Source organism: Electrophorus electricus, chromosome 15 (assembly GCF_041902795.1).
Source record: "Electrophorus electricus isolate QZ-2024a chromosome 15, ASM4190279v1, whole genome shotgun sequence".
Taxonomy (NCBI): Eukaryota; Metazoa; Chordata; class Actinopteri; order Gymnotiformes; family Gymnotidae; genus Electrophorus; species Electrophorus electricus.
Window position 1 is genome coordinate 19,153,859 of NC_137511.1, and position 24,686 is coordinate 19,178,544.

At 41.7% G+C, this 24,686-nt stretch overlaps 2 protein-coding genes across 6 annotated transcripts; both read right to left on the reverse strand.

Moving 5' to 3' along the window:
• Positions 1-173: 173 nt before the first annotated feature.
• Positions 174-3,789, reverse strand: paqr4b (progestin and adipoQ receptor family member IVb). The gene is made up of 3 exons (XM_027009236.3): positions 3,420-3,789; positions 2,158-2,376; positions 174-1,786 (listed from the first exon to the last, which is right to left on the reverse strand). The coding sequence occupies exons 1-3, from the start codon at positions 3,583-3,585 to the stop codon at positions 1,350-1,352; spliced, it is 822 nt and encodes a 273-aa protein (XP_026865037.2). The 5' UTR covers positions 3,586-3,789; the 3' UTR covers positions 174-1,349.
• A 245-nt stretch (positions 3,790-4,034) lies between these two features.
• On the reverse strand, positions 4,035-24,017 carry cmn (calymmin). 5 transcript variants are annotated; one of them, XM_081698414.1, is made up of 38 exons: positions 23,864-24,017; positions 22,514-22,564; positions 22,361-22,417; positions 21,825-21,875; positions 21,257-21,328; positions 20,767-20,820; positions 20,505-20,561; positions 20,338-20,379; positions 20,170-20,217; positions 20,030-20,068; positions 19,877-19,909; positions 18,044-18,094; positions 17,703-17,744; positions 17,256-17,303; positions 17,114-17,155; positions 16,906-16,950; positions 16,742-16,798; positions 15,713-16,435; positions 14,626-14,679; positions 14,461-14,511; positions 13,710-13,766; positions 12,807-12,860; positions 12,472-12,507; positions 12,080-12,130; positions 11,935-11,964; positions 9,701-9,766; positions 9,267-9,332; positions 8,956-9,141; positions 8,544-8,603; positions 8,368-8,430; positions 8,176-8,247; positions 7,933-7,998; positions 7,767-7,832; positions 7,387-7,467; positions 6,643-6,672; positions 6,018-6,311; positions 4,593-4,646; positions 4,035-4,474 (listed from the first exon to the last, which is right to left on the reverse strand). In XM_081698414.1, exons 1-38 carry the CDS (start codon positions 23,934-23,936, stop codon positions 4,470-4,472), a joined length of 3,027 nt encoding a protein of 1,008 aa, XP_081554540.1. In that variant the 5' UTR covers positions 23,937-24,017; the 3' UTR covers positions 4,035-4,469. The 5 variants fall into 5 exon arrangements, with proteins under 5 accessions (XP_081554540.1, XP_081554541.1, XP_081554539.1 ...); XM_081698415.1 differs by having other exon boundaries at positions 8,188-8,247; positions 9,267-9,335; XM_081698413.1 differs by having other exon boundaries at positions 9,267-9,335.
• Between the last annotated feature and the right edge of the window lie 669 nt (positions 24,018-24,686).

Here is a 24,686-nt window from a genome sequence, read left to right on the forward strand (position 1 = left end):
TGTAATATTATTGTATAACATTGTGAGTTTGTATAGCGCTGTTTACCTAAGAACACAAAGAAAGAAACAATCCTTTCTTTATTGCCCAGTCAGTGAATTAAAAACAGCATGAATTTCAGACCAACCATGTTGTTAGGCTGATGCCACATGCGCTGGTGTTTTTCCAACCCATGTAAACATCCACCAGTCTGCATTTCTGAATTTCTGTTGCCATGTGAACATACACAAGTCTGCAGTTCTGAGTTCTTGTTGGCAGTACCGTAGTCAAGCTGAAGAAAACTTTTAATAACAGGAAGCAACCGTATTTCTGTCCAACATGCTGTAACCTGTTTAAACAATTAAAAAATTAAAAGATGTGTAGCCTTTCAATACTCGAAAAATTACACCAGAAAATAAAATCGTGACTGTAGCTTTAATAAAGATAAATGAACTATGACAACAGTATGTTCCAGACCTCTATATGCTGTATTGGTCTCTAAATTCTCGGCTCCACTAAGCACCATTGTATAAATAGCCACAAGTTTAAGCATTAGCAAGAGTGATGGCATTAATTTGGTCATTAACAACGGGTGTATTAAGTATTAAGAACGTGTGTTACCATTCGAATTGAGTATAGTATCACAAGACGGTTCAAATTCTTTCAGTGACTTCTCACACAGCTAAAATGTTCTGGGCATGTACAGACTGAGCAAGACAAACAGTTGGGCACCTTACTCCATTCATATGGCTGTTTTTACTGTCAACTAAAATTTGTATCACAGATACAAAAGGATACATTTTTAAAACAACTGTGCAGTCAATGCAGACAGTTTAATACATTCTTAGGTAATTATTCTGTTCTAAATTCTGCTAAATTTAGTAGTTTCAAACCTATTAGTCCTTGAAAACATCTTTTGTCATTGTTAATTCAGACAGTAATTTTTTTTCTTTAATACAAATACATAACACAGTAATTTGCCTTAAATACAAATACTTATACAAAGCCTGCAATGTGCACACTGAATGTGCGCTGTAAATTTGTGAATAGCATCAGTATTGACATGCTTCTATTGCAGCACCAAAAGCTATGAGATGCCCATCAGTGTTTGGGGCTCTAGTTCATTACTTAGATGCTGGGGGGAAAGACTGCACAGCACCAGAATAAGGCCAGAAGGCAATCGTTTCAGCTGCAACTCTTGTGGGTTGATGTTTACTCTAAAATACAAGCACAGCTTTGTAGACTGGCTCACTTGAGGCATAACATGGATGATAGAGTTGCTGTCGAGATCTTCAGCTGAAGCTGTAGAGAATAGCACCAAGTTAGTAAGGGTCATCTCACATGGAAGCTACTTTAGCAAAGCCATTTTTTTTTACTCTCTGGGACACTGGTAGACCCTCAACCAGGCCAAATCCTCCAGCATCCCCCAGTGCAGGTACAAAATGGACAGCGCCACAATCACATGCATTATCTGGTGGCTGTTGAGCCAGTAGTCAAAGCGACCGGGGCTGAACCGTTCTGGGACGCGGGAGATATTGACAAGTCCTCCCAGCAGCGCCAGCAAATCCATAGTCAGGTAGAGGTGCAGCGAGCCGGGACTTCCTGTCCCGCAGCCAATCCAACGCAGCAGGAAGAGGAAGGCACGGAAGAGGACCTGCCAGGTGAAGGAGCGCAGGCGGAGGCCACTGCTGCGGGCAGTCATGGCACTGTGTACGCCATGACAGGAGAACAGCAGGTAGGTGAGCATGGCAACCCGTCGCCGTGGCAGCGGCTGGCACAGCAGTGTGATGTGAACTATGGGCAGAGCACCTGCAGCAGGAGAAATTAACACAGAGCATCGCAAAGGAGTGTTATGAATGCACATGCAACCCCCTCCACTACTCTCAGCAATCAGAACTGCCTAATTGAAAAGTGTTGTACTGATGAAAGTATACAGCATGTTAGCAATAAGGGAAACCACACTGACTTCAATTTTCAAATGACAGTAAAAGATCATTTAAACATTTTTGAGATGTAGCGGGCCCCCCGGAAAAAAAAATCCACCTGAATCAGGAGAGGTTTTAATGCTAAACTGCTCTTTTTTTTAGTTGGAATTGTGCAGCTCTGATCTAGGATCAGTTCTGTGATCATTGGTATTGTAGTAGTAATTTTCAAGCAAGCAGTTTTCATATAAGCCATACCAAGTGTGTTGATGAGCCAGACACCTAACATGTCGCATGAGAGCAGGGCGTGGTAGACACGTGCACCCCCCTTATGGTTCATGAAGACGTGGTAGAGGACAGAACCAACGGTGGGCGAGAGACAGGCCAGGTAGTGCACCGTGCACATCCACCATGCATCCACTTCTGCCCAAGGAAGGTGCAGTGGTAGAAGCACCAGCAAGCACATGAACGTGATGCCTGGCAGAGAGGAGCAGTGACAATAAGCAAACGAGATAAAGCCAGGAAAACAGTGAGAACAGGGGGAGGAAGACTGACATGAAAGGAGTTGGCACAGGTAATAGGTGCATAGGTTAGAATGATGCATGAGAAGATATTTCATATGAGCACTTCTGGTTAAGCACAAAGAAGGGTAACGTCACCTCATAAGGACTCTAATCAGATTTAATCTTCTGTAAAACCAATGAGAGGAACAGGTGTGTGTGTGTGTGTGTGTGTGTGTGTGTGTGTGTGTGTGTATTACAAGCAACAGTCTAATTTATCTGCTGTACACACTGCGAGAACTGACCCAACTATCATTTTATATGATTGTCATATGGCACCTAGGTCATCTTGCATCCCGTTGTAGAACATGCGCAGCGCAGCGCATCGCGCTGAAGCTTAATGTCCTTAATCGCTATAATGTTCTTAAGGAAGACTAGAGCCCACGTATGTCCCCGTCACGCCAAGGCAGTCAGAGTGTAGATCTGGAGAATTCTAACGATTTATTCTTTAATGATCAAAGTTAAAGTTTGTAGGTAGTTTGTAGGTAGTTTAGCAACAGAAATCTTATTTGAATTTTCGTCTTTATTTTTTAATTCTTGTAAATTAAAAAGCGGACTGTATTAATGAATTATGAGTGGCGTCTTATTCAAATATGCATGCGTTCACCCTGCTTTGGAACAGTTTCATTATTATAGTACTTCCAGAATAAGGTTTCCTTACAGATTACCGCTAATCCAACCTAATACCATTTAAATACACTACACTAGCGGAATGTTTCCATGCGTTCCTTAGAGAAAGTAATTCTACACAACTCAAGAAAGTTAAAACTTTATTAGGCTTTCTCTCTATGAATTTACTGCCAGCTTCAAGTCCAAAGTAACCTCTTGGCTGATGCTTAAACTTGGACTTTCCCCAAACTCCAAGCCTCTGCAACAAATAGACAACATCGTGCCATGTACGTGCACAAACAAAAGTGTTAAGAAGAAAGGTTGTAGCTCACATAACATGTTCTCTCTTACCGTGCGTATAGATGTTCCCAAATTCGTTGTGCATGTAAAACAAACTTCGGAGACATTCCTTGCACGTGGATACCGGTCGGTATCCAGTCAAAACGTACTTGTTGAACTGAAGATGCGGCGGTGAACTTTTGAAATCTACAAGTTTAGTCTCGTTAAAAACAGTCATTATTCATCGAGTTATATCTGCAATACCGGCTTAACCTTGCAGAAGACGTAAAACATAGGACAATCACTTCAAACGTACTAACTGAGTAACGCAAAGAACATAAACCAACTTTGGACGACATATCTTGGCGTAACGTAAACTATAGTGTTGGCAACCATACTCCCATCGCACTGAGATTTCGTCCGGAACCATCCTACCTGTTGCCTTCTGAGTCGCAGGTGGCCCAAGTTACTGTACCTAACCTTCGTCCAATCAGCAAAAGATTAACGGCCTAAAATGGCGCGATTCTCAATACGTTTATTCATCCCAACATTTCGAGTGCCGTCCAAATCAAACGGTCACTTCAAAGTTAATGATCTATTTAACAGCCGGCCTAGTCATCAATGGACAAAAATTAGAAAAACGCAAAATAATCATAAATAGATGGAGATTTTAGTGTTACACTTTTTTTTATTACAAACTGAACAGTCTAAAAATTAAAAAGTTCCTTGCCACAGGAAGAAAAAAATCGAAATCAATTGCCCTAAATAAATTATTCTGCTCCGAGTTACAAAATAGTACACAAAAGTTAAACATGTAGACACAAACAGGAGAAAGTAAACAAACACGGTAATCTGAACAAACGTAACGAAAACAGAAGAAACGGAGATTCAGATGAAACGCCCAATATATTTAAAAAGCCTCGCGCTATTTATACCCTATGGTACATGCAATTATCTTGTTTCCGAATGAAAGTTAAATGGGCGGTTGTGAAAATGACTAAAGGGGATATTTTGCTTAAAAAAACAAAGAAACATTAAAAATGTGTCAACAGAATGATAAATACACAATAATTACTAAAAACATCAATAATGCACTATTAATGCACATCTTCCTCTTCAGCGTCATCCTGGGATAAAAAAAAAATGGAAGAAGGGAGTGATTTGGGAGTTTGAGAGATACAAATTAAGTTTAAAGATACAGTAGAATAAACTGAATAAATCAACACAGTATGACATCATCCCTACCTTGATATCCATTCCCAAAGAATCCCATCAGGTTATATTTACTCTCCTTTGAACCTAAAGAGCAAATATTTAATACATCAAAATGATAAAACAGTCACTAGCTACTACATGTAAAACACGCTCTGGTTTTTAGAGATTTTATTTAGTTCAACATCATGTTTCCTGTGTGTTTATTCTTATAGCCAATACCTTTCAAACTCATAAATGAGTGAAAGTACAAGATGAATGCAAGGTGAGAAATCAGACAACAGCAAATGCTGTGTGATGTCTGTTTCAAGCCCAGTGTGATTAGGTATGTCAGTGCTGGGAAATCATCACACTGTGCTGGACATGGACATGTCCAACTGCAGTGCACCACAGTCTTGCGTGCAGCCTGACATGTGTGGACATTTCAAGGAAATTGCAATGGCATGAGAAGCAAGCAAAAAGCCAGAACTGTATGAGGACTCATGAACTTAGTGTACAGTGTGAAGACACCTCCTGTCTCACTGCACTTCACCCAGACAGTTGGGCTTAATTAACAGTTAGAACCTGGTACCTGGTACCGATTACCCACTGTTGATTTTTTTATAAAAGCTCCCACTAACAATCCACTTTAACAGCTCTTGGTGATTACATAAAAGCTGTTAGTAAGGGAATTTTGGAAAAATAAGGAAAATATGGAAAAACTGATTTTTGAAAATGTAAGCTTAACTTTTAAGGACCCCTGTTCTCTCACCCTCATCCCTCCCTCCCCCTCCCCCTCTCGCATCCCTCCCTCTCCTCCTCCTTCTCTCCCTCCCCCTCCCGCATCCCTCCCTCTCCTCCTCCTCTCCCTCCCCCCTCCCCCTCTCGCATCCCTCCCTCTCCTCCTCCTCCTCTCCCTCCCCCCTCCCCCTCTCGCATCCCTCCCTCTCCTCCTCCTCTCCCTCCCCCCTCCCCCTCTCGCATCCCTCCCTCTCCTCCTCCTCCTCTCCCTCCCCCCTCCCCCTCTCGCATCCCTCCCTCTCCTCCTCCTCCTCCTCCTCTCCCTCTCGCATCCCTCCCTCTCCTCCTCCTTCTCTCCCTCCCCCCTCCCCCATCCCTCCCTCTCCTCCTCCTCCTCCTCTCCCTCCCCCCTCCCCCTCTCGCATCCCTCCCTCTCCTCCTCCTCTCCCTCCCCCCTCCCCCTCTCGCATCCCTCCCTCTCCTCCTCCTCCTCTCCCTCCCCCCTCCCCCTCTCGCATCCCTCCCTCTCCTCCTCCTCCTCCTCCTCTCCCTCTCGCATCCCTCCCTCTCCTCCTCCTTCTCTCCCTCCCCCCTCCCCCATCCCTCCCTCTCCTCCTCCTCCTCCTCTCCCTCCCCCCTCCCCCTCTCGCATCCCTTCCTCTCCTCCTCCTCCTCCTCTCCCTCCCCCCTCCCTCTCCCTCATCCCTCGGCTCTCATCTCTCTCCTGTGGTGGGGTACCTGTCCACGCTGTGCTCTGCGGGTGGGAGTGGACTTGGAAGGGCTGCAGTGTGTGGGTCTGCTCAGGGGCGGTGGGCTGAAACGTGACAGGAGGCGGCACTCCCGCCTGAGAAGGTGCCAGAGAGGAGGTCACCTCTGGGCCGGCCTCGGACGGGCCTGCCATGACCACAGGCACAGCAGTGGGCGGGAAGGAGAAGCCATCGAGAGAGAGGCCGTAGACAGCCGGAACCAATGAGGGAACAGCTGGGTCGATGGGAGCAGGGCCAGTGGGCGGAACAGCAGGAAAAGAGATGACTGAGGAGGAAAGGAAGGAAGGCACAGAAGGACAACAGTGAAAAGATAAAAAGAAGAGCGTGTGTGAAAGAAAGGGATTAATAGAGAAGTGAAGAGTGAGGTGTAGGAAAAGCATGAGAGAAAAGCAGAGAACAAACAGTATGGTTACAGATAATAAGCAAAGAAGCGTAAGCTCAGAAAAATGAGGCTGCTTAGCTGACAGAGGTGGAGTGTGCGCATGTGTGTATACCATTGCACTTTATGTATACATATTCCTGCATTCATAAGGTACATAATTGTTTATGTAAATATACACAATAAGAGAAATATGGTGTTTTTTTTGTTCATTTACCCTCTGCTTGTACTCCAATTGCTCCTGTTCCTGTAAGAAAGTACACAAGATTAGTTAACTACAGACACTGTTTAAAAATGCATTAACAATTGCTACATATTAGAACATTCAACCATGAAGAGAATTAAAGGTGCAATAATATTCTCATATGCACTTATAAAATGATTAAATTATTGCCTAGTTTACATGACTAATGACAGTACAGAAGCAGAAAGTAATGACACTCCAACCACCTTTAAACAGAAAGGGATTTTCCTTGCTAAAGGACTTAGATTTTTTAGATCAATTTGTTAATTACAAACATTTAAAAATATTTTCTATATAAATATAAGAGATATCTAAATGCCCTTTTCAATGGTAGATCTGCTTTAGACCAGAAGGGGCGCTCTATCACATAACATTCACTGTGCAGTACAAGTTAGTTCTCATAAAACTCTCCGGAAAATTGTGCTGGCCACACATTTAAGCAGGATACTGGTTATTTTCACAATAAGGAAGAGGCACAAGTCACAAATTGGTCATATCAGACAGCCATATCAGACATATCTAACAGCCAAATTAAACAGTCATGTCAGACACACTTTCACATGTTGAAAAATGGACTACAGGTACCAAGAGTGTGTAAGACCTTTTAAAATCAACAGAAAAAGCTTGAAAACAGTAGAAACAACTCTGATATTTCAAATAAAGAACTGTGACACAAACATTTGCACATCTGTGTACACTCACACACACAGTCCATACCGTATTTGTCCGTTTTGACATTCCGTTCTCCGAATCCATCTACAATTCCCATGTTATGCTGTGGAGGGATCTCCCGTTCTCCTGGATCACACACACACACACACACACACACACACACACACACACACACACACACACACACACACACACACACACCTCATGGTGTCTGATAGGAACTGCACAAAAATCATTACTGAATTCTCCCAACTGGTTCCACATGCAATGTCTACTTTAAAAGGTGCTATGTGCAACATGCAACAATTCAAATCCTATAAGAAGTTAATTAAATTATACATGTGTGATCTGGTCTAATATATTCAAAAGTGCCTTTATTCTCTCTTTTAGCTTTAAAAGTACAACAGTGAGGAATGCCTACTAACCGAACTGGTCTACAGATTTCACCCCGTCGATCTGAGGCCCAGGGGCCAGAGGTTCATATGGCAATGCTGCAAACACATCATGACATTAAAGTGAAGAATTATGGGACATCATGAACGCAGCCTTGATGAGGCTGAATAAACAATAGTGGGGAATAAGGAAACACACCAGGCTGATCAATGGACTTCCCATCCGTCACTGGACCAAGAGCATCAAAGGCCAGAGCCGGATTACCTGCCAAACAGAGGATTAAACAATGAGATGGCAAATTGTGGTCTCTGTTCATTTTAACAACCCACCAAAATTTCAGATCCAAATGTTTGATTTCCAAACATTGTGAAGGGATTTCAGTTGTAATGACTCTCATATCATTTTTATGACAAACTTGGGCATCTTCAAACGGGTTCTTACCATACTTCACACCTGATTTAGTATCACCACCAAGGCTCACAGACTCAGGACTATAAGGTACAGCAGGTGGGCCTATAATGTGAGAGAGGTACATCATACTGAGGTATATCATACTGAGGTATATCAGAAGCATGTCCCTTTGATGTTTAAAGGGTAACTGCATGCTATTTCCCAGTATTGCCAGAGTCTCACCATATTTCCCAGTATTCCCAGAGTCAGACCCTAGACTGGCACCATAGGGCAGTCCTCCTACTCCTGGACCACAGCCCAAGGAAGAGAGTTCACAGAGAGACCATTTTAGCACTCATGAACGAGACAAGAGAGTTGAAAAAAAGGCAGAATGACACAGGGAACATTGGTTTGGTCACCGTAAGTGCCAGAGGGTGTAGTATCACCACCATGGCCCCCATACTTTAATCCGCCAAGCCCTGAGGAGACACATACAGCGAACTTAAGAGAGTCAATTGTAAATTTCTTCTATTTTTATTTATTTACTGCATGGACATGTAATTTGAGTGAGACTCAAACAGAACTTGCTCATCAACATTATGTATACATTTATAAATGCTTATGTCAGTCACAGGCATAATACTACCTCCAATAATCTCTGCTGCCCACAAATTATGTACACGAGCATTCAGAAATGTCTAGATAATGACTGAAAAGCATATTATGCATGTGATATGAACATCTTGTGAAGTCCTCAAGTAGAAATTATGAAATCTCAATTTAAACTAAACCGTCGCTGTAATGTCTGGGTTAAGAATGTAACTGACATACCATATTTGCCAGCAGTTTGGGGAGGCAAGCTGAGCTCCTGAAGTTGTGACCCAAATGGGCCACCATAGCTTCCTGCTGGTTTAGACCCAAATGGGCTACCATAGTTTCCTGCTGGTTTTGACCCTAATGGGCCACCATAGTTTCCTCCTGGTTTAGATGCAAATGGATGAGCTCCATAGGGGTTGCCTGTGGTGAAATAAACAAGTATGACCACATATGACAGCCATAAAGCACACCCACCATACCACGGACACGCATGCAACATTGGTCTTCGTAAAAACACACAGATGGAAACGCAAGACAGAGGGTACCATATCTGCCGTATGGGTCAGGGCTGTATCCCACTGGAGAGCCAGCAAAAGGCAGACCACCGACGCCTGCTAAGAAACGAGAGAGACAGAAGTGTAACCCTGGGAGAACAACGCAGACCAATGCCTTTTACAGCAGGGTGTTCTGAGGGCAACCTTCTCACCATATTGGACCTGAGAACTCAATTCTGAGCCTATGCCATTTGGCTGAGCACCGTAAGGCACACCCATCAGAGTGGGAGACAGGTGTTCTGAATCAGCCAAGCAGCTATTAAAACACGGCCTTTTTTTTAATTTGCCCCATTATCGAACAAAGACAGCACAAGCCTCTCAGTAAAAAACAAAATGAGGGTGTGAATATTGGTAAACACAAACATTTAAAAATAATTCTCATAAAATATTTTAAAATATAATTGTAACATGCTGTGTGAACGTACCAAAAGCACCAACAGATTTTGCTCCAGGACCGAGTTCAGTGGTCTGGGGTTCGGTCTGACTGGTTCCTGTTTCAAAACAAGAGTCAGACTGTCATTCTGCAAAGAGCACACTAAGGCCCTTCACAAAGTGCTGCTACATGCAAACGTTACTGTCCAGGCTGGCAGCCATAACAAGTGCTCTGTTGTATGGTAGCAGACCTCTATGAAGATACACATGTAAGGCATCATATACCCCTCCAATATTAGGAAATCCAAAAAAAGCGTTTTCACAGAGATATGCCCAGGGGGAGATGATGGGATGAAGAATGAGAACCCAGCTGGACAGACAAGGTCATCAGCCCACACAAAGTTTTAAAGAACCTGAAAGTCCTAACAGCACGTCAGGCCAGGATGAAATGCATGAAGAAGGAGAGGTGCGTCATGCACAGGTTCCAAGCCTGGGAGGACACGGGTTCATCCTGGGCAGAAATCATCCCACAGAGTCCAGTCCCTCCATATACCACAACCTCCCAATGCCTGCATAATAGTCCAGTGCATAACATTGGCTCAAGTGGCCTCCAGCCAGCATCAAGGAAAAGTGGATGAAGTTTGATGATGTTTAGGACATCCATTGCTTATTACTTATTTTATTCTTTATTGTTTATATTGTTCCTGTTGTAGTGTCCGATGTCGACCAGAGGACGATGGGCCCCACCTTTGATTCTTAGTTCCTCTCAAGATGTCTTACTCTTGCTGTAAGGGAGCTTTTCCTTGCTACAGTTGCCTTATATAAATAAACCTGATTTTGACTTAAAAAGATGGACAAGACCAGGCTACCAGGGGGTTCGAGGTCTTAATATACACACACACTGCTTTTGTATGTGGTGCCCAAAAGAACAGCAGAATCTTTGGAAAATAAGGTCAGCAGCTATCTGCAGAGATGACTTGGTGTGCCCTGCAGTCTATTCAACTGTTGCCATACAAGGCAATGCAACAGCCTGCAGCTTCCACTCAGTTGCCTTGCTGAGGAGTTTATGGTGTTGCAAAATATGTATACTTCAGTATAGGGACTCCAGGGATGCCAACGAAGCATTAGCCAGGATTGAGGTGCAGACAGGCAGGAAACAGAGTTGAAGCACAAGCGGTGACTGAGCTTTCCTGGATTCAAGGTCAGCAATGAGCAAAGGGTAAATAGCCACTTGATCCAAGGTGAAGTGTGGGCAGGTGTGGAGGAGGTGCACACCAGAAGGATGGTAGAAATGGGACAGCAAGGAGCATATGGGCCAAATGGGAAAGTATACTGCATGAGAAGATTACCTGGGATAACACCTGGCAGGCAGACTTTCACCGCATCAGATTCTTCATCCAAGCTAAACAAATCCTGTAAAACGTCTTGTCTGAAGCAAGAGCAATACTTCCTCCTGCCCTCTATGTGCTGAAAGAGGATCCCTGGAACACTTTCTAAGGAGCCTTTGGAGATGGGAGTTTTGTTTTCACCAAAACCAGGTGCTCAAGGCAATTTCAAAGAGTGTAGCCACAACCATTAGCAGCAGTAAGAGTCAGCAACGGCAATAGACCAAATGTGTAAAAGCTGGTGAAAAGCCCAAGCCCAAAAGCCTCTGACTGGCAACTGAAGGTTGGTATCGACAATCAGTTAAAGTTCCCAGCACATACAGCAACACAGTTATGTCCTGATTTAATCCTCACCACAGAGTCTACTGAACAACTGGTCATTCTGGAACTGACTCTACCCTTGGAAGATGGAGATGGAGGAGGCCAATGAGAGGAAGCACATCAAGTATCAGGAGCTGGTGGAAGCGTGCAGAAGCTCACTTTTAGCCTGTGGAGGTGGGCTGTATAGGCTTTGCAAAGCTCTAATCCTACTTGGTTTCACCAGGAAGGCAAAGAGGAGGTCCACAAGATCCATGACTGAAGCTGCAGAAAGGGCCACTCGGTGACTTTGAAACAAGAGGGCAGATCCACGGGTGACTGAAGATGAGACAAGGCTGGATCAACTGAGTGAGGTTGTCTGATGTTGAAACACCCAAAACACCCAATGATCCTAGGTCACATCACTGATGATGCATCTCAGTGCACAAGAAAGATGAATTTAGCCCTGTAACTCAGAGACCTACCCACACCAGGCCAATATATATCCCCTATTTGGATAAAATACTCATTGAGTATTATTGTGTAACACACACACACACCTTTTTTAAACATTTGTGTCAATTAACACGTGTAGATATGCTTACCTTTGATCGCCTCTGCAACACCGGCTTGAACTAGAGGATTCAAAAACAATGGAAATTTAAGCAATTAAATATTGAAACCCATCGATGGATTGCTATTTACCATTTTAAAAATGTTAATACAAACCACACTGTCATAATGCCTTACCATTTCCATAGCCATAGCCAGTCCCTGGGAGAAGCCCTTCTCCATTAAAGCCTAAATACAAATATAGGACTGTTTATTGTAACAGTTCAGCTTGTAGCATACTTGGACCTAGCTGCAGTGTCTACCCTCACTACTCTTTCTTTACTGTAACTGACACTTCTGCTAAGTCATGACAGAAAACAGGAAAAATTATTTTACAGTGTTCCCTGCTAAAAGCTGACTCGGTTCTGTAGTACCCCACCCACCTTCAGAGTGACGAGGAGAAGAGCGGAGGGACAATTTTGAGACTGGGTCAAATTCTGTTTCTTTGTTATTTGTTTGTTAGCTCACGTGAGTATGGCTAGTACAATTAATAAAGAGTAATGTGAATGCCAGTTAGAAAAATAATTTACCCAGCTGTTTGGGTTTGGCTCCATATCCTCCAAAACCTGTTAAATGTGGACAATAGTAAATAAATGAAAACAACCATAGTATTACATTACACCCTGAGGTCCTATGACTGTACAGCATCCTCGTTAGAGGAACGTTCATTAGCATTAGAAGAATCCTCATCCAAACCATAGTAATGTGCCTAAACATACACAAATGCTAATGCTTCCAGGCAAGGTGACTTTTCATTCACCTAATTAGCATAGTTTAGCTTAGATAGCCTTGTGAAGATACTAAAATAGTAGAGGGTTGGTTGTCATCATGCAAATCTAACAGTAAATCCTACACTTTAGCCTACCTTGCCCTTTGTTCAGTGTTTTGCTATAAGAAGGATCTGCAAGGGGGCCAAACCCTGTGTAGAGACACATGTGACATCAGCCTCAGCAGAGTCTACCTCACCTTTGGCAATGCACAATCCTAGAAGTACATTTCTACAGCCTCTGAGACAAGAAAAGGTAATTAAGCATGTCATGTTGTGAGATGATACTTGGCTGTATATCAGGCCAGTGGTCATCAACCCTGTTCCTGGAGAGCTAGGATCTAGTTCTAGATTTCAAGATGGGGGTTGGACCCAAACTCTTCAGCATGGTAATTCTCCAGCAGCAGGTTTGGTGACCATGGTACTAGACCATTAGCCACTTTCTGTAGGTGTTGTGAATGACATGTCTAGGCTACTTTATGAAAAACACAGGATAGGCTACATATGGTCATACTTATAAATATACACATCTCACTCTGGATAAGAGCGCTTGCCAAATACTGTAAACGTAAAAGACTACCGAAGTAAAGCTGCCACAGTTTTCACATGCCACCGAACACCATAAAGCATCTCATTTACTGTATTTTGGCAGATGTTTATATCTGGAGCAACCCTGTAGGCCTTTATCTATGGTAGGTTCTGACCCTAACCCTTCATCAGCAGTAGGTTCCATCAGCATGGCAGCATTGTTGGCTGGATGTTTGGGGTGGTGAATAATTCACAGCCTAACAGTGACTGACACCAATACCCACTACCATGCTACTACCATGTCAGTATCGCTGACTGAGAAAGGTCCACCACCCAAGTAATATCCAGGCAACAGTTGTCATGTGGTGAGAAACTGACCAGTGAGAAACAGTGTAGAAAGACACTGCTGAACAGTGTCTGGAAAGGTCTTTACCTTCTCAATGACATGCATACATCATAGTGGGTGGGGTTTACCTGGTTTAGAGGCTTTGGCTCCTCCACTGTTTAGGTACCATGCTGCAGGACCATATCCTGTGAATCAAACACATAATTACTATTAAACACAGTTACTATTTAAAAAAAATAAAATAAAATAAAAAACAATGGAACATCAAAACAAGAAAATATAGCAAAAAAGTTTTGAAATTACAGCTACCAAAAGGCTCACACATAGAAACAATACAAATGACTAAACATTTCACTTCCCCTGTACCAAAATTATTTTTCACACAGTTTCACAAGTGAATAGTAACAAGTGATCCCTTAGTTAACATTCAAACCTTAACTGATAATTAGAAAATTTTGTACATCTTAAGGTTTCTGTACACTACTTCCTCAACTGGTTCCTCATGTGGAAATTTTGAAACACAAACTCAAGGAATCCATGCAAGTTCACTTAGTTTGCAATCATATAGTATCATTAAAAGAGGCAAACCCTTACACACAACACACATTTGCATGTTAATTCATCTTACCATGCCAAGTTAAAATGAACCATACACACAGGAACATGCTTTTTAAACGGAATTGTTATACTGAAACTCAGTTGTGGACAACAAAGATTAGAGGAATAAAACTTTTTTTTTACTTCTACTTTATGACCGTTACAAAAAGAGATGACCATAAAACGTCCATAGTAGACAGTAGAAGAAAACATAACAGTCAAAAAACAACATGCAAGTTTTAGTAGGGTTTACCAAGATAATGAGTAACGTGCAGCATTTACCAGCACTCGGAATCTTAGTCCATTGTCCAGACACTCCTCCAAGTGTACAATCTGCACAAAATTCATTTCGAGTCTTGTTACCAATGTGCATGCCTTTCTTTTCTGGCCATTTCTGTTTCTGTGTTAAAACTGGTTGCGAATTTGGTAGGTGAAATTTGGAATTACCAGTTTGTGCAGGCTTCGTGCCCTGCCTGTTAGGCTGCATTACACCTGCCAGCTCTGAAAAGGACAGAGAGAATAAATTATGATGAAACGACAATAAAAGTAAAGTCTATAGATGCAAAAACAGACGCGGCGACATGATCCTCAGTTTGCACCTATGAGACGTGAAGGTCAAACATGATCTATGAAGATCAGTCCAGCTAGCTGAGTAACAACGCTCCAAGTCACCACCCCCATATTAGCACATCATTCTTGTTTATCAGCAAAGAAGTTCATTCTAGGAGTTTGTCTGCAGTTGCATTAACTTTCAACATTTACCTGTCTCTTTGGATGATTCCGCATTTAGAAAGTCTTGTAATATATATTTTTTGTTTTGTTTTGTTTTATTTATTTAGAAAATGTCATATCATTACTTATTTTAGAAATAATCATTAGTATAAAGATGTATGAAGTGAAGGATTTATAAAATGTCAAAATTAAAAAAAATAATAATAATTTTAAATAAGATTTTTGCCAAAGTCCAACACAGAATGAAAACACAGCTTAGTCTATGCCCGTATTTAGGTCCTGATCTTTAAGGCAGAACACAAACAACTGAGGGAACCTGAAACTAGACAAGGATTAAACACATAAACCCACAGCATTCATTCACCCAACTAAAGAATGGATTTGGCCAACCACAGCAGAGATTACCCAACTCAAAATGGATCTGGCCAACCACAGCAGAGATCATCAAATTATTTCTTAACTGGTTCAGCAATTGGTAAGAAGCCTAAATAACTAGAATTACAAAGGAGCAAACATACCCCAAAAGGGAAGACAATGAGTGTAAAAAGTGTTAGCAAAATCTGACCCGCCCTGACTACCAAAATATACCAAAGCTGTCACTCCTTTATGCCTACAGCTAAAATTCTTTGTTATTGAACATATTGTATATTATGTTTCATTTAAAACACTGAATTCTGTCAAATACTAAATGAAGTATGTAATATTGAGTATACGTCTGTTGATTTTATACCCACAACCCCTTTTTAGTTAACACATTTCACTTGCGGAATTTTTTAACTGACATCTAAATAGTTACATTTACCAGGATTTGCCCCTTTCAGTCCATCCAGTTGAGCCATAGTCTGGGCTGGTCCCACTGGTACTAGAGGATACTGGGTCTGTGGTGGGACTGGTTCTGACACTATAGGCTTCAGGCCTTTGCTTGGTGCAGCTCCTGTGGACGGCATGGGCTCGGTGGGCCGGGGCAGCTCGGACTGGGGCAGCACTGCTGCTGGTGCAGGGGCGTATGGTTTTGGACCTTTTCCCTGCAGGAAAACTGGTGCCTGCTGGGCTTCGGCAGGTTGTAGGGGCTGGGAATTGGGCTTCTGTGCTTTCGCCTGGGGAACATATGGGAACGGAGCTGGTTGCACTGGCCTGGTGGGGATGAGGCCTGCAGTGTGGAATGGAACCTGTCCCTGTGAGATAGGCAGCACTGGAGCAACTGGTTTGGGAAGCTTGCTCTGGGGACGCACGCGTGCCAACCCTGGCACCGCCGGCCTGGCAGGCTTTTCCTGGGGGACACGCCCCGCAAGCTCTGGCACTTCACTGTGCAGAGTCAAAGGAGCCTCCCACGTCTGAGGCTTTGGACCCTTCTGATTGGTCAGGAGCGATGCGACTCCGGCAGTAGGCCAGGCGGTTAGAGGGACTCGGCCAGTAGGCTCAAGCTCAGCAGGTGCAGCAACTCCTTTGGTGTATGTGGTCACTGAGTGATGCCTCGGGGTTTCAGGGCCTAGACTCACTACTTTAGGTCCCTTGTTTCCAAAGCCTGAAAATCAATGGAGATGGCCAAAAATAAATTATTATTATTATTTTTTTTTTTTTAGCAGATACTGAAGTCCATAACACATTTGAAGAAATATATAAAGTACAAAGCATATGCAGAGAATACATATTGTTGCCATCCGTTTACATTTATTAAACTGAGTACTGGCAACTCAGACAATCGCAGTCTCAAAACTGCATTGCCCTTGACCTCTAACTGACACTCAGAAAACACTGGGATGGAGTGCTATGTTTGTTAGGATTGTTGATATATTACAGAGCTTGATCTGCCTGTGCGATGAGGATTTACCATTGGGCTTGATGCCTGCTCCTGTGTTTGCTCCAGTTCCAGCAGCAGCACTCATCCCTAGGCAGGAGATCACACATGAACCAATTCTTCTACACACAAGCTACGACGTTCATGCCATCTTCTCTGACAGACAGAGCTAGTGTGATCAGACTGAGCTGGTTTACCTGGTTTAAAGGCTTTAGTGCCTACACTGGGATAAGATCCATATCCTGTGAGACGCAGAGAAATACAGAATTAGATCCTGATCTTAGCTGGCTAAAGATTGCTTTATAAGTATCTAGCGAATTCCCTGAATACAGATTCAGTACCTAAATTTCTGCTCTTTTCTGTGATTATGCGTAGAACATATAAAGTAAAGCAGTGCATATTCACCATTGGGTCTGGGTCCATAATCAGTGGGCACACCGCCATATCCTAGGATAACAATGCATCCGACAGCATAAATGTGGAAAATGGTTTCAAGTATGTTTTATCTCAGAAATATTTTTGAATAGACCAGATTGAAACAGTGTACCTGCTTTTAGTCCTTTAACGCTTCCTGCATTAGCATACCCCCCATGTCCTGTTTAACACAACACATTCACTTTGAAGAGTGGGATGAATTTGACTAGACATTTAAAATACCTTTGTACATAAGAAGACTCTATTTAATAATAATGTAGTTGGATATATTTAACAATACAATGTTAATAATGTAATTTACCTGTCCATCATTAACTGTAATACATATGACTGGCCTTAACTGTGATTTACCTGGTTATGTATAGTTGTAAATTACCATCATTGACTGTTATTTGGACTTGAAGCTCAGAAAGGACAAGGAGCCAAACCCAAAATGATATTTTAGACAACATTGGAGATGGGAAGAGGGCTGTAACTAAATTACCTGGCTGTATGCAACTGTCAGTTAACTGGCTGTAATTAAGTGCAGTTTACCTGGTTGTAATTAAGTGTAATTTACCTGGCTTGGGCCCTTTGTTGGCTGCTGCAGACACTCCATACCCTGAAGAATGATGTTGAGTAATTATAGCACCTCGTTAAACAGAGTGAATGTGCAAATTACGAGAACGCAGAGTATAACTGGGAGTATAACTGGGCAAGGGAAGCTCAGCAGTTAAAAGGTACTGTACTGGTAATCTGGAGGTTGCCAGTTTAAGACCCACCACTGCCAAGGTACCACTGTTGCGTCCCTGAGCAAGGCCCTTAACCGTCAATTGCTCAAGTTGTACTTGGTACAACTAAGTTGCTTTGGATAAATGTGTGCGCTAAATGTCAGAAATGTAAATATTAAAACATCCTTACCTGTAGGTTTAGCTCCTTGTGAATTCAATGTACTAACTCCAGTACCATAGCCTAAAGAAAATCCACAGTACAGGAACACGGTTAAATATTCCTGTTACCATATATATATATATATATATATATATATATATATATATATATATATATATATATATATATATACACACACACACACACACATACACATACATATACACACACACACACACTGCAGATCAATTTCCTAAATGTCAAGGTCACTGTCTAGTCCTATGTAAATTTAACCTAACAGAAGTAAAAGAGCAATATTTTAAACTTATTTCATGAGTTGTATATATTCTAAAGCACAGTATAAAAAATTTAAATGAGAACTGAAAAAGAACACTGATCAAATTTAGAGAACACTTTCAGATACCTGCAAGTTATTGGTGTTAATCTGACACCTGGTTCTAATTTCCTTAATTATCTGACAAACCCTATTTAATTGGCAGCCTAACGTTCCAGTTTTCACTGATTTTGCAAGATGGTGAGCTGTTCCAAAGTGACTGAAACCCACTGGCAGTAGGTTGTCTAGAGGAAGACCAAAGGCGTGAACCGATCAGCCATAGCAAGGGAAGCTGGTTGTTCCAAATCTGTGATTTCTAGACTATTGCATTTTTACATCATCACAAACTTATTCAAGTCCCCCAAGAAGGCTGGTCATCCACAAAAGACAAATGCAAGCGAGGACAGGATAATGCAGAGAATCTCCATGGGTAATCGGTTCAATACTGCAGCTGGAATTGCTCACTGGTTCAGCATTGAACAGGGTAAGGAGCTGTCTCGTCATACAGTGTCTTGATGTTTAAGAGCATTTGGATTGAAAGCCCACTCTGCAGTGACCAAACCTCTCATAAGCAGAAAGAATCAAAAGACTAGACTAACCTTTGCTGAGGAACATGTTGTGTGGACAGAGAAGTGGTCCAGAGTTCACTTTAGTGATGAAAGCAAGTTTAATTTATTTGGGTCTGATGGGAAAAATTGTTTGTCGACAAACTGGGGAAAGACTGAACCCAAAGTATGTAAAGAAGTCAGTGAAGGGTAGAGGAAGTGTCATGGTTTGGGAAATGTTTTCGGCAGCAGGAATTGGACCTCTCGCACAGCTACATGGCAGAGTGAATGCAAGTGTGCATCAGATCCTTCTGCAACATGTGGTTCCTTCCTTGCGTTCATCACTCAAATCAACCAGCAATTTTCATGCAATACCCTCTGTCAAAACGGGTAAAGCAGTTCCTTGAAACTGAAAACCATGGAAACAATGAAATGGCCAGCCCAGTGTCCTGATCTAAACCCAATAGAAAACCTTTGGAAAATCCTTGGTCACAAAGTTATGGTCAAGAAACCAGCAGTCACTGAACTGTGGAAGAGACTGCATGAAAAGTGGACCAAAGTCACCCCATAGCAGTGTGAGAGGCTAATGATGTCCTGAACTCATTCAAAGCAATGGCCTGCAAACTTCCTACTGATTGGTGACTGTTACCTTCAGAAAAATGAGTTGTAATTTTTCTCTGTGCTACAGTCATTGCTGTTGTCTAATTTTGCTCATGGCGTTTTCTGCTAAATAAAGGTTTTGTTGAAATACTTTGGTTAATTTGCAAAACACTGTTCTAGTGGCATGGTATACCCCTAACAAAAAATCCTTCAAATGTTGACCAGTGAAGATTACATTATTTCTGAAAAAATCAAGTTCATAAATTGTTCTCCAATTTAGATCATGTATGTAGCATATTATGGACACATTCATATTCTAGAAATATTTAACAAAATGCCTATTGTCCTTTGCCCATCTCTAGTTTTGTCTAAAGTATAATTTACCTTTGGTTTTGGCTCCTTGTCCAGTCCCATAGCCTGGAAAAAATGTATCATTTTTAATGCTAAAATATAGGTGCTCTGTTCATTTTAAGGCAACATAAACATGTATCTAGTATATGAATACATAAAATTACAGGTGATGGAGTGATTCATTACCAGGTTTGGCAGGTTTTGCTCCATTTGCATATCTTCCACCTGTGGAGCAAAACAGCAGCTGAAAATGTGACAAACTGTGACAAGGTGCTGGGAACATTCTCTTAATGTCTGTGTAAGAGGTCGAAGGAGACTAAACTCACCCAAACCAGCACCAACAGGGGTGTGTGCAGCCTGTCTGCTTCTGTAGCCTTCAGACACAGTGAATAAACATAACTACACACAAAACATGGCAAGCCATAATATCAGACCCACTGCTGCAGTGAATCTGGATTACGAATTGTGCTAGTATGCATTATTATTAAACTTACTTCCAAAGGAGGGACTTCTGTAGCCAGATCCATTAGCAAAGCCTACAGTTAGGAAAGCAATGCTTTAATTGGTTGTCTGATGCTTAAACGTAATGTACCAGTCATTGATACTGAAGGTGCTATAGTATCTGCATTTATTTCATATAGAAATATACTGTTGCATTCACCTCCTTTTTGTTTGGTAGCTAGCTGGGGCACCATTCGAAAGCCTGTACCAATTCCACCTGAAACATCAGTTTTTTTTAAAAAAAAGACCACAATCGAAATGAGTGACTATGAAGTCAATTATTAGACTGATGTCAGTATGGTGTGTATGTATATAGATGTGTGTGTGTGTGTGTATATATATATATTAAAAAATGATAAACAGTAATTTTGGGTATTATGGGGGTGCAGATAATTCCTGATTTAAATTTTCCCCCATCATACCGTATGAAGGCCACCCTCCATATCCAGGCTTGTTGGGCTTTAATGCGGAGCCACCTGTAATACAAAGGGAAATATATGGATGATCTCCTTCAATCATACCACAGGGAAATGACCTAAATCAATTAATTAAATAATTGATTAATTAAAACATACCCACATTTTTTTTTAACACACTGGCTACTCAAAGTAGTCACCTGTGCAATTACTTTATTAATTAACAAACGGGTTTAACTGCATTTCCCTTAAGTGCAGGAGGTGCTGCCCTGTTACCTGTGAAGTAAACACATTCTCATGTAGCATGAAGCCCCAGATACAACTGGCACTAAGAGTTAATAGCTAAAACATCCTGTCCTCTGTTCGTGTGTGTGATGGAACTTCATATTAGAACTATTTTACACGTTATCATAATTGAATAGCGAATAGTTTAGGTAAAATGGTAAAGGCGCAGCACTGCGTGCAGATGTTTACAAACATGAAACTTTGCATTCACCGTTTGCTATGGCTCCATTTCCCAGGGCAGCAGGTGCTGTACCCAATCCTTTGGTTAACATTTTTCCAGAACCTGTTAAGTAGTTATTTTATTATTTAGACGCTAAGTAGCCATTTATTTTGTGTCAACAGCAATACATAAAACATTTGAAATTAATTACAAGTTACAATTGAATGTCACAGCCCATATGCTGCATTATATATTAATAAATAACTCATTATAACACAATATATGCCAATTAAAACCACATTATAATTAATAGTTCCCATTAGAAAAAATACAAACCAATATAGTCCTATAAAACCAAAACTTTATTTTATAAAGTATGGCTACAATTTTGATTTATCAAAAATTACTGGACACTCTTGAAATAATTTGAGTTTGCAGGAAACCCAGAAATACACAGTAGACACCCTGACTGTATAAGATTTACCACTGGGCTTGCCACCATTAGCGGCAGCTTGTGCACCATAACCTGCGAAACAAAGATTTAAGAGAAGTGGATTTATACTTTTCCACCTCACCATTACTGAAGGGCACAATTCTGAGTGTCTGTGGTTAAACACACCATTGGCTGCTGCACTGTTACCAGGCAGTTGGGAATGTGCAACTCCGTGACCTGGTTAAAAAAAAAAAAAAAGCAATCAGCAGAATTATATCATTATTTACCTCTAGTTAACTTGAATTTAGAACGTCTTTTTTCCAGTAGATTGCAAAGCCTGTTTCCTAAATGTTTTCAGTAAATGGCAACAGTTTAAAACAGAACAGACAGAATTATATGTAATTTTCTGTGTCGGAGGCTTTCAGCTCCAGTCCTTGAATCCAAAATCCAGTACAATCACTGGTAGCTGATTTATTTCATAGGATCCAAATCATAGCCATCTCAGTCCAGGTGCTGCATGTTCTCCAACTTTACCTGGGAGCCAGGTGGGAGCGCACATTTGGCCTACTGCTTGTATTAGCTGTTCAGTTACCTTCCAGTGATTACAAAAATGACCAGAAACTGGACTCTGGATCCAGAACTGGACAGGTCTGTTCAACATGCTCAAAGTTCTCATGAGAAAACACATGACGTGTTGTGCGTTTCATTGTACTTTGGCTCACCAAGTCCTTTGAACCTGGAAGGGTGAATGCTGGCTGCCTTTGACCACAAGCCATAACCTAAACAGCCAGTGTAACCACAGTTACTCTCTGGAATGTTCTTCACATATACATACACATGGTTCCAGGTTCAGAACTGAAGTAGAATAATGTTACCTTTTAATGGCATTGACTCTCTACCCGCAGCACCACCTAGAGGTTTATACCCTGAAATAAAAACAGGGAAATAATTTCACTGACAAATTAACCTAAGGATTAAAAATTATTAACAGGTTAAGGTACAGAAAAGAGAAGCATGAAAAGGTGTTTATCTTCAGTGTAAAACAAAACAAAGCAATTATTACATGTTACACAAGGAAAGCCATGGTCCTTTTAGTTTCTCTTAAAGCTCTAGTTAAATATTGTTTAATAATGTCATAATGGCAGCCCTAGGCAGACTGTTAAAACAGCACAGCATCTAACAGAACTGCTTTTTCGACAGCTGCCAACCGGAAAGGTCTAGGTAACGAACCTTCCAGAGAGTCTCGACTGGTCACTATGAAAACCTAAAACAGACAGTGCTCTGCGTCACTGTGCTAGTGGCCAAATGCCTCGCACATGTGGAATAGAAAAAAGAAGGAGGAGGTCCAGTGGGATCGAAGTGACCAAAGCAAGCGGCGCCATCAATGGCTGACTGTGCGGGGGGAATTAACACCTCACTCTCACAGCTGGACGTCACATTTAGATGGGCACCGTCACCAATGGCTGACCTGCTTTGATTTGGTAGCGAGAAGCCCCGAGTAAGGGGGGGAGGGGGGTTGGGGTGGAAGGAAGGCACTTGTTTCCCCAAACAAAAGTGCGGCTGTCAAAAGCTATGCACAGTTCATTTCGGATGTGTATAGATTTTGGTTTACTCCAGGCTAATCATTTAATCTGATTATGGCATTTACTGCAAACCTTGCTTATTTTTCCAGAAGCCCAACAAGACTAAAATCAAATACATTAAACAAATACCAGCCATATAAATAAACGTTAATACCTTTACACTGAAACATCAGTCAGTACAAGGGCAAATAATTCAAGGAACGATTCAAGTGAGTAGCACTCAAATAAAAGACTCAAGCTACTGAAGGGTTAAATACACCCTCAGACACCAGGGCTACCACCCTCGTGTACCTGTAAGACCACTGACAGACAGCACAATGTGACAATCAGATCAGCATCTTAAACCTGCTGCTTCCACTCTCACGGCCAACAGCATGGAACGGACACAAGACAATAAAATCCAGCAGTATAAAACAAAATACCACATCTGATTAAGCACCTCTTGAAAAGAATAATGCCATTTTCTTAATAACAATAGTATAAAAAACAAATATTTCTCCAGGATCATTATTGCAGCTCTTCCTTTAGGATTTGTGATCGTCCCGTTTGTACACAAAGTACTGAAGGATAAAATGATCATAACGTTTGCTAACGTGCCTCGGCTTGTAACAGGGCTCCATGCACGACGTCCGATGCACTTACCTGTGCCTCCCTGAAGCGTTAGCCTGGCCAGCCAGAGCAGCAGGACCGTCCTGAGAAGTGCCCGTCCCAGCATCGCAGACACCTGGGGCAGAAAACCAGCGAAGAGAGGCACGGGGCAATACAGGGGATGGATCACGGTGGCTCCAGAAGAAAATGCTTTCGACAACTTTATAAACCGTAAGCCAAGAGCACCTCCTCTTTGGGACACACCCCCCTGCGTGTGCGCACACAGAATGAAAATGGCCATCAACCCCTCACCCGCCCACTCAGTTCTGGGCTGTACACAAAACCCTCTTGCTAGCCTGTAGTGCTAGACACACAGAAGCTAAATAATTGGGCTCTTAAAGGGCATTAACACACACACACAGCTGGCAAGGAGGTGATGGGGCAGAACTGGAGGAGGTTTGGGATCATCATCATCATCATCATCACACCACATCCAAACAACACAAGCTGTGTAATGCTTTTTGAATTACAGTGGAGAATATACAAGGGCATGTGTGCTGGTTTAAGACATTACGAATCATTTTCTACATGAGCTTTGTTATTTTATTCAGTAATTTATAGATCTTATTATTAACTGGACACCAAAAGACTTCTAAAAGCTTTATTTAATAAAGTCTACCAAGTAGTTTTGGAACAACCAAAGCATGCGGGATTTGACTTCATGACATTATTCTCCAGGGTTCCGAGTTTTGAAACCATCATTCTATTTACATCAATCAAAAAAAAAAAAAAAATAAAAAAAAAAAAAAATATATATATATATATATATATATATATATATATATATATATATACACACACACACACACACACATTC

Bases quoted from the DNA above. Each gene is read 5' to 3' on its own strand.
- paqr4b (XM_027009236.3), bottom strand. From the start codon at position 3,585: ATGACTGTTTTTAACGAGACTAAACTTGTAGATTTCAAAAGTTCACCG. The intron at 2,377-3,419 runs GTAAGAGAGAAC...CCTCTCTGCCAG, and splicing joins TGGGAACATCTATACGCACG to GCATCACGTTCATGTGCTTG. The intron at 1,787-2,157 runs GTATGGCTTATA...CTCCTGCTGCAG, and splicing joins CTGGCTCATCAACACACTTG to GTGCTCTGCCCATAGTTCAC.
- cmn (XM_081698413.1), bottom strand. From the start codon at position 23,936: ATGCTGGGACGGGCACTTCTCAGGACGGTCCTGCTGCTCTGGCTGGCC. The intron at 12,508-12,806 runs GTAGGCTAAAGT...CACATTTAACAG, and splicing joins AACACTGAACAAAGGGCAAG to GTTTTGGAGGATATGGAGCC. The intron at 8,431-8,543 runs GTGACCAAACCA...GCTGTGGTCCAG, and splicing joins TACACCCTCTGGCACTTACG to GAGTAGGAGGACTGCCCTAT.